Source organism: Chiloscyllium punctatum, chromosome 3 (assembly GCF_047496795.1).
Source record: "Chiloscyllium punctatum isolate Juve2018m chromosome 3, sChiPun1.3, whole genome shotgun sequence".
NCBI lineage: Eukaryota > Metazoa > Chordata > Chondrichthyes > Orectolobiformes > Hemiscylliidae > Chiloscyllium > Chiloscyllium punctatum.
Genome location: NC_092741.1, coordinates 35,700,834 through 35,715,800, shown reverse-complemented (window position 1 = coordinate 35,715,800; position 14,967 = coordinate 35,700,834). Strand labels below are relative to the sequence as shown.

General features: G+C 42.3%; 1 protein-coding gene across 3 annotated transcripts in view; it reads right to left on the bottom strand.

Moving 5' to 3' along the window:
- The window catches only part of anapc1 (anaphase promoting complex subunit 1), a 220,408-nt gene that overhangs the window by 58,798 nt on the left and 146,643 nt on the right, over nt 1–14,967 (bottom strand). For all 3 annotated transcript variants that reach the window (XM_072551412.1, XM_072551410.1, XM_072551413.1), the window contains exon 35: nt 10,921–10,997. In XM_072551412.1, the coding sequence (XP_072407513.1) occupies nt 10,921–10,997 (77 nt within the window). The remainder of the gene's footprint in view (nt 1–10,920; nt 10,998–14,967) is intronic.

The window sequence follows — 14,967 nt, the reverse complement described above, 5'->3', positions numbered from 1 at the left end:
CTGAATTTGGAGGCAGACTCCTGCTCCCAAAATGTTGGTGCTTTTTATCAAAAGCTCCTGCTGCTCAAACGGCCATGCCAGCCTGTACTGCTCTCTTAACTGTCTCCCTGCTTCCCCCATTACTTACATTCTCTCTAATCTGCAATGGCCTGGCAGTATTGTTACAAAACTAGCAATGGAGAGAATCAGGTAATGTTCTGGACCAGAGTTCGAATCTCACCCATGACACATGGTGGAATTTGAATCTCATAAAAATAATCTGGAATTAAGATTCTAATGATGACTATGCAACCACTGCCAATTGTCGCAAAACCCCATCTGGTCCACCAAAGTCCTTGAGGGAAGGAAACTGCCATCCTTACACAGACTGGCCTACAAGTGACTCCAGACCCACAGCAATGTGACTGACTCTTAACTACCCTCTGAAAAGGCCTAGCAATCCCCTTGGTTGTGTCAACTGCTAGAAAGGAACTGCTAAAATGGACCATTATAAGGCACGGGAAATGACAATAACAAAAACAGTTACATCAACTCTGCAAAGTCCTTTTCGCTAATTTTTGGGGCTCATGCCAAAATTGGGAGACTTGTCTCAGACTAGTCAAGCAACAGTCCGACACAGTCAAACCTGCCTTCCTTCAGCACTTTTGGGTGTACCTCCTGCACATGAACTGCAGCGGTTTGAGAACGCAATTCACCACCACCTTCTTATAGGCAAGTAGGGATGGGTAATAAATGTTGGCCAAGCGAGTGATCACCACATCCCATGAATGAATGAATGGAAGAAAATTTTGTTCTTTCACTTGATCTGAATGCGTCAATGAATTCATCACCTCAAAAAATAACTGTTACATGTACAAGACTCACAATAAACAACTTGCACTACAAACAAGCTTAAGCCAACTTTTATAGTGCGCCATCAAGAGCATTCTGTCTGGATGTATCACTACCTGGTATGGCAACTGTACCATTCAAGATCGGAGATGGTTACAGAGAGTGGTGAACTCGGCCTGGGCAATCACAAAGGCCAACCTCCCATCTACAGAATCCATCTACCAGGCCCGCTGTCAAGGAAAGGCTGCCAACATTTTCAAAGATCCATCCCACCCTGGCAACGTTTTTCTACAACCTCTACCATCGGGGAGAAGGTACAGAAGCCTGAACACATGCACCAGCTGGTATCACAACAGTTTCTACCCTACTGTTGTTAGAATACTAAATGGACTCACAAACTCTTAACATTCGCCTGTACCTGTGTTTTGTTTTGCCGCTGTTTACCTATTATTTACTTAACTCTGTGATCTGTCTGTATTGCTCACAAGACAAAGCTTTTCACTGTGCCTTGGTACACATGACAATAAATTCAATTCAATTCAGTTGTATAATTTAGTATGTTGATAAATTTCTCACAGCTTGCAATCTCTGAAACTGAGTTTGTTTTTGCTCTTGGTTTCAACATTAGTGTGTCCTCATCCTACATTAACTGAGGAGATAATTTTGGGAGTTTGAATTCCTTCATTGTCTCACCATAAATCAACATCCAACAAGGATATGGAGATCCCAAAAATGCACCCCGCAGACCTGACATATAGATATTGTGGAACAAGCACCAGTGTTAGAAGCTTTCAAAGGAATGGCTGATAGAAATGTGTAAAGTAAAGGTAAACCTAATAAAGAGATTGGAGAGGTACTCAACAAATGTGATTATAATCAACAAAGTGCTCAGTGCCAGTTCCAAGTTCATATCTATGGGATGACCACACAGCCACACTGCACACGATCACACAACCACACGCAGCCGTAAGGTGTTTGTTGGACTTGGTTAAAGGTGGTAACCTTCCTGGTGATGCACATGTTTGGATTGGGCTTCATGGTACACAGTCTCCACCCATGTATGGGGTGCCCAGGATACCTAAAAGCAATCTGCCTTTACATCCTATTTCATCATCGACTGGATCTGCACAACACAAATTGGCCAAAATGCTGAGAGAGCTGCTGCAATCAATTCTAAATGAGTTTTCTACACACACGGTGAAGGATACTTGTACACTACATATTGAGAACAACACTGTGTCCATGTGACCACCAACAGTGCTAACTTACTCAGCAGTGTACCACTCAAGAAAGCCACTAACATTTTCATGATATCACTAGACCCTAACAATCTAGATGCCACTAGTGCCTGAATTTGTTTTCATTGAACTCATGGAAAAAGCAGTTCGCACAGTTCAGATTCAATGACATCATGTACACCCAAATAAATGGCATTGCCACATGATGCCCTTTAGGTCCAGCACTTGCTAATATTTTTTCAGGTTACCATGAGAAATGAGCGTTTGATGGAGAACGCGAGCCTTCTACACGTTTTGGTTACTTGCAACACCCAGGTTATGAGTTTGCAGTATTTGAATCTGCACCTCCATAAACAATTTCTGAACATAGCATAAACTCAATCCTGTGCTCACATACACCCCTGAAATGGCACAATCAAATGAGCTCACTTTTCTTGATGAGGCTCTCAACAATGCTCTACCAAAAGCCTATCAAAATGTAAATATTGGAATTTCTCCAGTTTCACATGCTACTAGCTCCATCTTATTGGTAACCCCATGAATAGGTTGGCTGCTCACTGTGTAAGTTTGACGCTGAGATTGGGCAAATCAAAACCCTCCTGTCTGATAATGGGTACACCAATCAAATCATCAATCACTATATGTCATACAAATTTATATAAGGCCCCATGATCACTACTTCTGATCCTGAATGGTGCCTGATCTACCTGATTACCCAAGAAAGGGAAGATGTCTCAAAAATCTGAATAACTGAAGCTAGTGTCTCAAGCTGCTATTTTGCAGTAAACACACAAATGGATTTCTCCGCTAATAGGACACTGCAGGAAAGCCCAAAAAGATATTTTGTCTTCTACGCGAATGATGTTATAAATGGGTTTCAGTGCCAACATGATGCCAGGGAAGCATTCACACTATTTGTTCATGACTTAGGTAATGGTACAGAAACTCATATATCCAAATCTGTTGATAACACAAAGTTAGGTGGCATTCCAACCAGAGTAGATGACAGCATAATACTATAAAGGGATACTAATAGATTAAATGAATGGACAAAATTGTGGCAGATGGATTTCAATGTAAACAAGTATGAGGTTAACCATTTTGGACCAAGAAAAGGTTGATCAGAGTACTTCCTAGATGGGATGAAGTTAAATACAGTGAGTGTCCAAAGAGACTTAACAGTTCAGGTGCATAGATCCTTAAAATGCCATAATTGGGTACTGAAAATAATCAAGAATATAATGGATGCTGGCCTTTATTTCAAAAGAACTGGACTATAAGGACGTAGAAGTTATGGTTAGTCTTGGAGTACTATGAGCATATCTAGGCACCATACCCTCGGAGAGATTTATTGGCCTTGGAGGGAGCACAACTTCAGTTTACAAGAATGCTACCTAGACTTCAGGGGTCAAGATACGAGGGGAGATTATACAAATTGTATCTGTTTTCTCTATAATTTAAAAAGTTATGGGGTGATCTGATCCAAGTCTTCATGATATTAATCGGAAAAGACAGGGTAGAAATAGATAAACTACCTTCACTGGCTGAGGATTTTAGAACGAGGGCACACAGTCTGAGAATTAGGTATCAGACCATCAGAAGAGATGTTAGAAAGCACTTCTAAACACAAAGGTTGGTATATGTTTGAGGCACTCTTCCACAAAGGGAAATGGATGCTGGATCAGTTGTTAACTTTAAATCTGAGATTTTTTTTTGTTAAGCAAAGGTATGAAGAAATACGGACCAACGGCAGGTATATGGAGTTAGATTGGCATTGATTTCACCGAATGGTGGTACACTATTGAGGGGATGAATGGCCTATTCCTGTTCCTATGTAGGGCTTTCTTATCACCTGGTGGACCATATCAAACAACACATCCCTTTGACCATTTATAGTGGGCAGTGTGCTCAACCCAGAACACCAATATCTAACATGAGTTGTTGACATAAATATGAGGATTGGGAAGTTTACAGGATACAGTAAAAGAGGATCAAAAAACTAATAGGGAAGAACAGAGTGCAAATGCAATCTAGCAAAATACATAAAAAAGCAGACCTGAAAAGTTCTTACAGGCACATTAAAAACTGACTAAGACATCTGAGAGTCCATTAAAAGCAGTCAGGGGAATTTACAATGGAGAACAGAGAAAAAGCAGATAAATCTCCTAGAATTAGAGATCCACGTGACGAGGAAGAATAAGGAGTTGAAAGAAATTAAGTAAGAAGATTGCACTGGAGAAATTGATGGGCTGAAAGTTGTTATGTCCCAAGGGCCTGATAGCATTGAAAGAGTTGGAAATAACGCCAATTAATGCACCAGTAAGCATTTTCCAAAATCCCATAGATTCGGGATTGATTCCTGCAAATTGGAAGTTTACAAATGTCATCCCATAATTTAAGAAAAGATCAAAAGAAGAAACAACAAACGACAGACCTACCAGCCTTCCTTCAGTAGCAGCAAAAACGCGACTATCATAAGGACAGAATAAACGGACAATTGGATTAAAAAAGTCCGATAAGCCATTGCATGGATTTGTAAATACAAAAGCATGCTTGTTGGAGTTTTTTGAGAATGTTACTTACAAAGTAGAAAAAGGACAGTTGGTGGATATGGCACATTTAAATTTTCAGAAGGCTTTAGATAAGATCCCTCCCACGTGAGGTTGGTTAGCAAAATTAGGGTGTGTGGTACAGGAGGTGATGTGCAATCATGGATTAAGGACTGACTAATGGAGTGAAAACACAAGTAGGAATAAACAGGTCATTCTCAAATTCTCACTGAGAGTAATAGGTTCCATCAAAATGAATACTTGGCTCAAGTTATTCTCAACATTATCTCAATGATTTGGATGTGAAGACCAAATATAATACTTTCAATTTCTCAGATGATAAAAAACTAAGCAGAAAGATGTTGTGACCAAGCTGCAAAATGTTTTCCGAAAGATTGAGACAGGCTTGGTAATCAGGCAAGAATATGACAGATTAAACATGATATAAAAAGGTGAGGTTATCCATTTTGGTGGGAAGAACACATTTACAGAGTATTTCTTCAACAGTAAAGTGGAGTGCCTCAGGGGTCGGTGCTAGACCCAGTACTGTTTGTTATTTATATCAATGATTTGGATGAGAATGTAGAAGGCATGATTAGTAAGTTTGTAGTTGACACTAAAATAGGCGGTATTGTGGACAGTGAGGAAGGTTATCCAAAAATTGCAGGTGCTGGGATTTAGATATTTCAGTAAAAATAGAGAAGACAGTAAAGGTTGGTGGGGGGTGGGGGTGGGGGGTGGGGAGCGGGCACATTGTAAGTCAAGGACAGTGTTACATGGCAAAAAGGATATTTGTGGACTTGTCTACTGAGGCAGTATGGGCTGAAGTTAGAAACAAGAAAGGAGAGGTCACCTGTTGGGAATTCTCTATAGGCACCCGAACAGTTCCAGATGTAGTGGAAAGATAGCAAAGATAATTCTGGAAAACAACGAGAGTAACAGAGTAGTGGCTATGGGGGACTTTAACTTTCCAAATATTAATTGGAAATACTATGGTTCAAATACTTGAGATGATTCAGTTTTTGTCTAATGTGTGCAGGAGGGCTTCCTAACATAGTACGCAGCCAATCCAATGTGGCCCCGCCACTTGTTGGCTTTGGTACTGGGTAATGAACCTGGCAAGGTGTTAGATTTGGAGGTAGGTGAGCACTTTGGCGATAGTGACCGCAATTTGGTTATGTTTAGTTTAGCGATGGAAAGGGATAGGTATATTCCGCATGGCAAGGATTAATGCTGGGGGAAAGGCAATTATGATGCAGTTAGGTAAGATTTAGGATGCATAGGATGGGGAAGGAAACTGCAGGGGATGGACACAATTGACATGTGAAGTTTATTCAAGGAACAACTGCTGTGTGTCCTTGATAGTATGGAAATGGTTGAGCAAGGGAGCTGTGGTTTACCAAAGAAGATGAATCTCTTGTCAAGAGGAAGAAGGAGGCTTATGCTAGGACGAGACGTAACGGTACAGTTAGGATGCTTGAGAGTTACAAGTTCGCCAGGGAAGACCTAAAAGAAGAGCTAAGAACAGCTAAGATGGAACATGAGAAGTCACTGGCAGGTCGGATCAAGGAAATCCTTAAAGTTTTCTACAGGTATATCAGGAATATAAGAACGACTAGAGTAAGATTAGGGCCAATCAAGGATAGTAGTGGGAAGTTGTGTGTGGAGTCCAAGGAGCTAGGGGAAGCGCTTAATGAATATTTCTTGTCAGTATTCGCACTGGAAAAAGACAATGCTGTCGAGAATACTGAGATACAGGCTACTAGACTAGACTGGATTGAGGTTCACAAGGAGACAGTGTTAGCAATTCTAGAAAGTGTGAAAATAGATAAGGCCCCTGGGCGAATGGGATTGATCCTAGGATTCTCTGGGAAGCCATGGAGGAGATTGCCGAGCCTTTGGCTTTGATCTTTATGTCACCATTGTCTACAGGAATAGTGTCAGAAGACTGGAGGATAGCAAATGCTGACCTCTTGTTCAAGAAGGGGAGTAGAGACAACCCTAGTAATTATAGACCAGGGAGCTTTACGTTTGTTGTGGGTAAAGTGTTGGAAAAGGTTATAAGAGGTAGGATTTATAATCATCTAGAGAGGAATAAGTTGATTGGGGATAGTCAACGCGGTTTTGTGAAGGGTAGGTCGTGCCTCACAAACCTTATTGAGTCCTTTGAGATGGTGACCAAACAGGTGGACAAAGCGGTTGATGTGTGTAAGGATTTCAGTAAGGCGTTTGATAAGGTTCCCCACACTAGGCTATTGCACAAAGTACGGAGGAGGCATGAGATTGAGGGGAATTGAGCAGTTTGGATCAGAAATTGGTTAGCTGTAAGAAAACACAGGGTGGTGTTTAATGGAAATGTTCATCTTGGAGTACAGTGGTGTGTGGCAAGGATCTGTTTTGGGTCCACTGCTGTTTGTCATTTTTACAAATGACCTGGACGAGGGAGTGGAAGGATGGGTTAGTAAATTTGTGGATGACACTAAGGTCGGTGGAGTTGTGGATAGTGCTGAAGGATGCTGCAGGTTACAGAGGGACATAGGTAAGCAACAGAGCTGGGCTGAGAGGTGGCAAATGGAGTTTGATGCGGAAAAGTGTTAAAGTGATTCACTTTGGAAGGAGCAACAGGAATACAGAGTATTGGGTTAATGGTAGGATTCTTGGTAGTGTAGTTGAGCAAAAAGATCTCTGTGTCTGTATACCTAGATCCCTGAAAGTTGTCACCCAGTTTGGTAGTGTTGTTAAAAAAGTATACGGTGTGTTAGTTTTTATTGGTACAGGAACTGAGTTTCGGAGACATGAGGTCACGCTGCACCTGTACAAAAGTCTAGATTAGAGTGGTGCTGGAAAAGCACAGCAGTTCAGGCAGCATCCGAGGAGCAGCAAAATCGACGTTTCAGGCAAAAGCCCTTTATCAGGAATAAAGGCAGAGAGCCTGAAGGGTGGAGAGATAAGTGAGAGGAGGGTGGGGGTGGAGAGAAAGTAGCATAGAGTACAATAGGTGAGTGGGGGAGGGGATAGGTGGAAAAGAAGATAAGGTAGGACAAGTCATGGGGATAGTGCTGTTCTGGAAATTTGCAACTGGAGTGAAGTGGGGGGAAAGGGAAATAAGGAAATTGTTGAAGTCCACATTGATGCCCGGGGGTTGAAGTGTTCCGAGGGGGAAGATGAGGCGTTCTTCCTCCAGGCGTCTGGTGGTGAGGGAGCGGCGGTGAAGGAGGCCCAGGACCTCCTTGTCCTCGGCAGAATGGGAGGGGGAGTTGAAATGTTGGGCCACAGGGCGGTGTGGTTGATTGGTGCGGGTGTCCCGGAGATGTTCCCTAAAGCGCTCTGCTAGGAGGCTTCCAGTCTCCTAAATGTAGAGGAGACCGCATCGGGAGCAACAGATACAATAAATGATATTGGTGGACACGCAGGTAAAACTTTGATGGATGTGGAAGGCTCCCTTAGGGCTTTGGATGGAGGTGAGGGAGGAGGTGTGGGCGCAGGTTTTGCAATTCCTGCGATGGCAGGGGAAGGTGCCAGGATGGGAGGGTGGGTTGTAGGGGGGCCTGGACCTGACCAGGCAGTCACCCACTCCCACCCTCCTCCCACTTATCTCTTTACCTTTCAGGCTCTCTGCCTGTATTCCTGATGAAGGGCTTTTGCCCAAAACGCCGATTTTACTGCTCCTCAGATGCTGCCTGAACTGCTGTGCTTTTTCAGCACCACTCTAATCTAGACTCTGGTTTCCAGCATCTGCAGTCATTGATTTTACCTTACTGCAGCTGTACAAAAGTCTGGTGTGACCACACCTGGAGTATTGCATACAGTTCTGGTCACTGCATTATGGGAAGGATATGGAAGCTTTGGAAAGGGTGCAGAGGTGTTTTACTAGGATGTTGCCTGGTATGGAGGGAAGGTGTTATGAGGAAAGGCTGAGGGACTTGAAACTGTTTTCATTAGCGAGAAGGAGGTTGAGCGGTGACTTAATTGAGACATACAAGATAATCAGAGGGTTAGATAGGGTGGTCAGTGAGAGCCTTTTTCCACAGATGGCGATGGCTAGCACGAGGGGACATAGCTTCAAATTGAGGGGTGATAGATATAGGACAGATGTCATAAGTAGTTTCTTTACTCAGAGATTAGTAGGGGCATGGAACACCCTGCCTGCAACATTAGTAGACTCGCCAACTTTAAGGGCATTTAAATGATCATTGGATAGATATATGGATGAAAATAGAATTGTGTAGGATAGATAAACTTCAGACTAGTTCCACAGGTTGGCAGCAGGACCTTGATCAGCTGGGGAGAGGTCAGACAAATGGCAAATGAAGTTTAACGTAGATAAGTGTGAGGTTCTGCAGTTAGGAAAGTCAAATCAAGATAGGAATTTCATGGTGAATGGTAGGGACAGAGGAATCTTGGAGTTCAGGTTCAGAGTCACAGGTAGGCAGGGCAGTGAAGGAGGATTTTGGCACACTGGCCTTCATCAGTCAGGACACTTGAGTATAGAAGTTGGGAAGTTGTGTTGCAGTTATACATGATATTGGTGAGGCTGCAGTTGGAGTATTGTGTTCAGTTTTGGTCACCTTGCTACAAAGGATGTTATGAAACTGGAAAAAGTGCAGAAGAAATTTACAAGCATGTTGCCTGGACTTAATGGTCAGAGTTATAGGTTGGACAAGGTAGGACTTTTTAATGTTAGAGCGTAGGAGACTGAGGAGGCACTTTATAGAGGTGAAGAAGATCATGAAAGGCGTGGATAGGTTGGGCAATTGAGGATTACAGGGCATCAGTTTAAGGCAAAAGGGGAAAGAATAAAAGAGAACCTGAGGGGCAACCTTTTTATACAAAGGGTGGTATGCATATGGAATGAGGCATTCGCAGAACTTGTTGAGGCAGGTACATTAACAACATTTAAAAGGCATTTGGACAAATACATGGAGAAGAAAGGTTTAGAAGAATATGGGCTAAGTACAAGGAGATGGTGTTAGCGTAGGTGGACATTTTTGTCGACCAGTTTAAGCCCAAGGGCCTGTCTCTGTGCTGTAGGACTCTACGACTCTCTGAGTAAAAGGCTGAAAAGTGTTAATATGTATAGGAATTTGGCCGTTCCTTGCCAAGAAATCACTGACGGCTGACGTGCAGGTGCAGCAAGCTGCTAAGGCAGCTAATGGAATGTTAGTGTTTAACACAAGAGGATTGGAATACAGGAATAGTCAAGTCTCACTTCAATTGTTTCAGAGTTCAGTTAGACTGCACCGTGTACTAAGTGCAGTTTTGGTCTCATTACCTCAGAAAAGATACTATTGCCATAAATGGAAAGTGACAAAGGTTCACCAGACTTCTTACTGGGATGGGCAGGGAGTAGGGGTTGGATAACTGTCCTGTGAACAATAATTGGGCAAACTGGGTCCTGTATTCTCTCAACAATGAGAAGTGACCTCATTGAAGCCTATAAAACAGTGGCAGGGTAAATGTAAGCAGGGTGGTTCTCCTGGTTTGGGAAATCTAGAACCAGGAGGCATATGTTAAAAATAAGGACAAAGCCATTTAGGATACAGATGAGATTTTGTTTTCACTTGGCAGGTTCTGAATCTTTGGAATTATCTACCCCACACAGCTGTGAAAGATCAATTTACTTAAACATGACCCTGTTAAATGGGGAAGCGAACTTGAAAGGCTGAATGGCCTACTCCTTGCTGGTATTCCTGATGAAGGGCTTTTGCCTGAAACGTCGATTTCCCTGCTCCTTGGATGCTGCCTGAACTGCTGTGCTCTTCCAGCACCACTAATCCAGAATACTCCTTGCTTCAGTGTGACTCCAGAAGTTAAATTAAGTATATTAATCATACTTAAATTTCATTAGCTTGTGTCCCCAGTGGATTAGCCTGGCCCAATGCATTATTGCTTAGGTTACATTACCACTATCTATCAGTATTTTAATGATGTCGGGCAAAGGACAAATATAAACTGAATCAAAGAAGATTGTGCTGCTCCTGCTCTTTCTCGAAACAAGTGTAGTCTACAGGATCCTGACAGAGTTAACAGAGCCTTGGTCTAAAATGTCAATAGAAAGTCAACAGCCCCAACAGTGCAGTGCCAAAGGGTGGTACCTATATGGAATGAGCTGCCATGGAAATTGTTGAGGCAGGTATATTAATAACATTTAAAGGCATTTGGACAAATACTGGGATAGGATGTGCCTTAGTATCTGGAATAAAATAAAACGCTCTGACTCAGATGTGAAACTTCAACCATGACCAACATCGACATTTGAAATTTTATTTTAAGTAAGTAGAAAAGCCTAAATTTAACCTTACCGCATGGTTTGTAAGTCGACATCATCAGCTACTTGCCCATCCATGCTGTTTAATGATGCATTGTTCTGTCTAACAATCTATAAAAAAACAAGTGCCAAGTATTATATTGAGGACAAGGATGCAACACTCTCCCCAACACAGCTAAAACCCTTCACAATGGAAATACTATACTCCACTATTAAATGTCTTTGCACTGGAATCCAAAATTCCTGCTGCATTCAGGTGTGTAACCCAGAAGGCCATAAATACTCCTGTTTGTTCAAGTATTATATTTGTAAACCAAAACGCACCAATTCTGACACCAACAACAATCAAGAAGCTCCACATAATGCAGGATGTGCCAAAGTGGGCTACTTTATCCTGGATGGTGTCAAATATCTTGAGCGCTATTGCAGTGACATTCATTCAGACAAGTGGAAAGTATACTGTCACAGCCTTGCTTTGTGGAGGGTGAACAGTACTTGAGAAGCAAAAAGATGAATTACTATGTCTGTAGAATTTCAAATTTCGGACCAACTCTTGTAACTACAGAATTTAGATGGTTGATCCAGTTAAGTTTCTGGTTGATGACTAGAAATTCAACAATAAAATACCAACAAATGTCAAGGAGAAATGGTTAGATTCTCCCTTGTTGGAGATGGTCACTTATTTGGTGGATAATGAAATACTCAACAAGTGGAACTAGTCTAACGAACATCCTAATCCTAGCCGTCAGTGCAAAAGCCTGGGTCAAAGCATTTGCAACCATCTTGAGTCAGGAGTGATGAGAACAGATTCCCAGCATCAAAGAGACCAAACATCAGCAAATTAGATTCACTCTATTGTAACTTGAGAAATGTCTAAGAGGGTTGGATCCACTAAAGAGAATAGTCCCTGACAATATCCTAGCTTTAGTGTGAAAGATCTGTACACCAGAACAGCTCTCCAAACCAATTCTGTTTCAGTAGAGCTACAACACTTGCAACTGTCTGGCAAGGTGGAAAATTGTCAGGATATTTCATTCATATCCTGCAGGACAAATCCAATCCCGTAATTTATCACCCCATCAGTTTTGTCTCAATCATCAGCAAAGTGATGGAGGGTGTGCAGTTAAGAAATAACAAGGGGAAGACATCAAAGGTGGGAGCAGTCTATAGGCACCTTAGCAGTATGCTATACTGTTGGACGTAGAACGACAGCATGTAAAGACGGCAATTTTTAATCATGGGTCATTTCATTCTTCATGTAGATTGGTAAAAACAAATTGGCAATGTTAGCCACAAGGGAAAATTCTTAGAGTCTATTTGGAATTGATTCCGAGAACAACACGTTGTGGATTCCACCAGGAATCAAGCTACTTTGAATCTGGTCATGAGGCAGAATAAATAAAGTAAGGCATCCCAGAGTAAGACATCACCAAGGCAACATTGAGCATTCATTTTGAGATTGAGAAGACTGGATTGACAACAACTGTGTTAAATTTAAACAAGGATAATTACAAAGGAATGGAAGAAGGGCTGGCTGGAATGGGCTGGGGGAGAAGTTACATTGTAAAGTTAGTTGAGGAACAATGACAGATGTTTAAGAAAACAGTTATGGCCTACAGCAAAGATCAATTCCAGTGAGACAGAAGGATCTGAGGAAGGGGGTCATGGTTAACCAGGGTAGTTAAGGATATCATCAAATTTAAAAATAAAAAACATACAATGTGGTAAAGATCAGTGGCAAGCCAGACGATTGTGAAAGTTTAAAAAAAACCACAAAATAAAACCAAAAGAATAATAAAGAGCAAGAAAATAATCTTTGAGGATAGCAAGTCATGCCATACAGACAGTAAAAGTTTTTCCAAATAAAAGGCAGCAAGAGGCCAAAGTGAACATAAGTACCTTACCAGTGAGACATTAGGAAATGATAATGGGAAACAAGGAAATGTGGAGGATGATGCTTTTTTAAATTCATTCATGGGATTTGTGTATTAATCATTAAATAAGCATTTATTGTCCATTCTGATTGTTCTAGAGAAGGTGGGTATGAGTTTTCTTCTTGGACTGGTGCAGTCCTTGGTATTCAGGAATACCTGGAGTGCTGTTCGGACGGGAAGTTCAGGAATTTGACCCAGCAACAGTGAAGCAATGGTAATATTATTCCAAGAAAGGGTGCAGTGCGTTTCCGATAGGAACATGCCTGTGATGACATTTCCATGTAGCTGCTGCCCTTGTTGCAGGGTTAACAGGTGGTGTCAAAGAAGATTTGATACTTTCACACTTGCTGCCATTGCATGTTGGTGAAGGGAGTGAGGATTGAACTGGCTGAATGAATTGTCAATCAAGAGGGCTGCTTTATCTTGGATGGTATCAAGTTTGTTGCGTCATTGGAGCTGAGGTGGAGAGCAGTCCATCACATTTCTGACTTCTGCCTTATAGCTCGTGGATAGACATTAGAAATCAGGAGGTAAAGGTAGTTGCAGCAGCATTTCTATTTCTGCAGGCACAGTACAGGCATGGTCAATGCTGACCCCAGGATGCTGATAGTGGGGCATTTAATGAAGGTACGCCACTGAACATCAAGGGGCGTCAAGTCAGGCGCTCTCTTATCTGGTCCCCACACCTCAGGAAGGACATACTGGCACTGGAACGTGTCCAGCGGAGATTCACACAGACGATCCCTAGAATGGTTGGTCTAACATATGAGGAAAGGCTGAGGATCCTGGGATTGTATTCATTGGAGTTTAGAAGATTAAGGGGAGACTTAATAGAGACGTTCAAGATAATACATGGCTTGGAAAGGGTGGACGCGAGGAAATGGTTTCCGTTAGGTGAGGAGACTAGGACCCGTGGACATAGCCTTAGAATTAGAGGGGGTAAATTCAGAACAGAAATGCGGAGACATTTCTTCAGCCAGGGAGTTGTGGGCCTGTGGAATTCATTGCCGCAGAGTGCAGTGGGGGCCGGGATGCTAAATGTCTTCAAGGAAGAGATTGATAGATTCTTGTTGTCTCGAGGAATTAACGGCTATGGGGAGAATGCGGGTAAGTGGAGTTGAAGTGCCCATTAGCCATGATTGAATGGCGGAGTTGACTCGATGGGCTGAATGGCCTTACTTCCACTCCTATGTCTTATGGTCTTATGGAGATGCTCATTGCCTGTCAAGTTTAAGTCCCTTTCCATGCAGTCATATCCTTTAGCTCCTGACCACTGACAAAATCACAAGACTCTTTACAAAGTATGGAGTTGCACTGGTCCTCAGTAAATTGTCAAGGTGACCTTTCTCCTCCCTAATGTGCAACAGTATCAACGGCTCAGCCTCCAGCTCCCTGACCCAGAGCCAAAACGATTGCAACCATAGTCGCCTATTTCAGATGTGGTTGTCTTAGATCAAGCTGGGAGTTCAGTAACTCCCACATTACACAATCACAGAACAGCAGTTGCCCTGCCAACTTTATTGTGTGTTATATAATTAATAATTCTTTCTTATTCAGCACCTTCAAAACTCCACTATCATCAACAAGGACAAGACCAGTAGGTACACGTGACGCACCACCAACTGTTGCTGCCCTCCAAGCCTCTCAGCATTGTAGCTTACAATCATATCACCATTCCTTCACCGTCACTCGGCCAAGATCCTACAATTCCTTCCCAAACAGCACTGTGTGTGTTTGCCTATACTGAATGAACTGCAGTGGTTCAAGCACCTTATCTCTGCCTTCTCATGAACATTAAGGATGAGCAAGAAATGCAGGCCTTGACAGAAAGGCAGGCACCCAATGAATTAATTAAAAAGAACAAACACCAAGGACAAAGCAGCATTTGTCCCCCACTGTAATCTTCTGCATCAAAGGCTGAAGGAATCAAAGCCTGAGGTTCCTGCTAGTTAGAATGTAATGTTCCGATTGACTAATCCAGATTCAATGTTAACTGTCAGAAACCATAATTTGCATCATACTGATTGTCTCGCAAGGTAACAACAAGGTCAGTTAAAGCAAAAATTTCACTGAAACAAACACATTTTGCATTTGTAATAATGAATGCAGGAAACAGGTCATGAGGGTGCAATAAAGAGTGGAAGAGA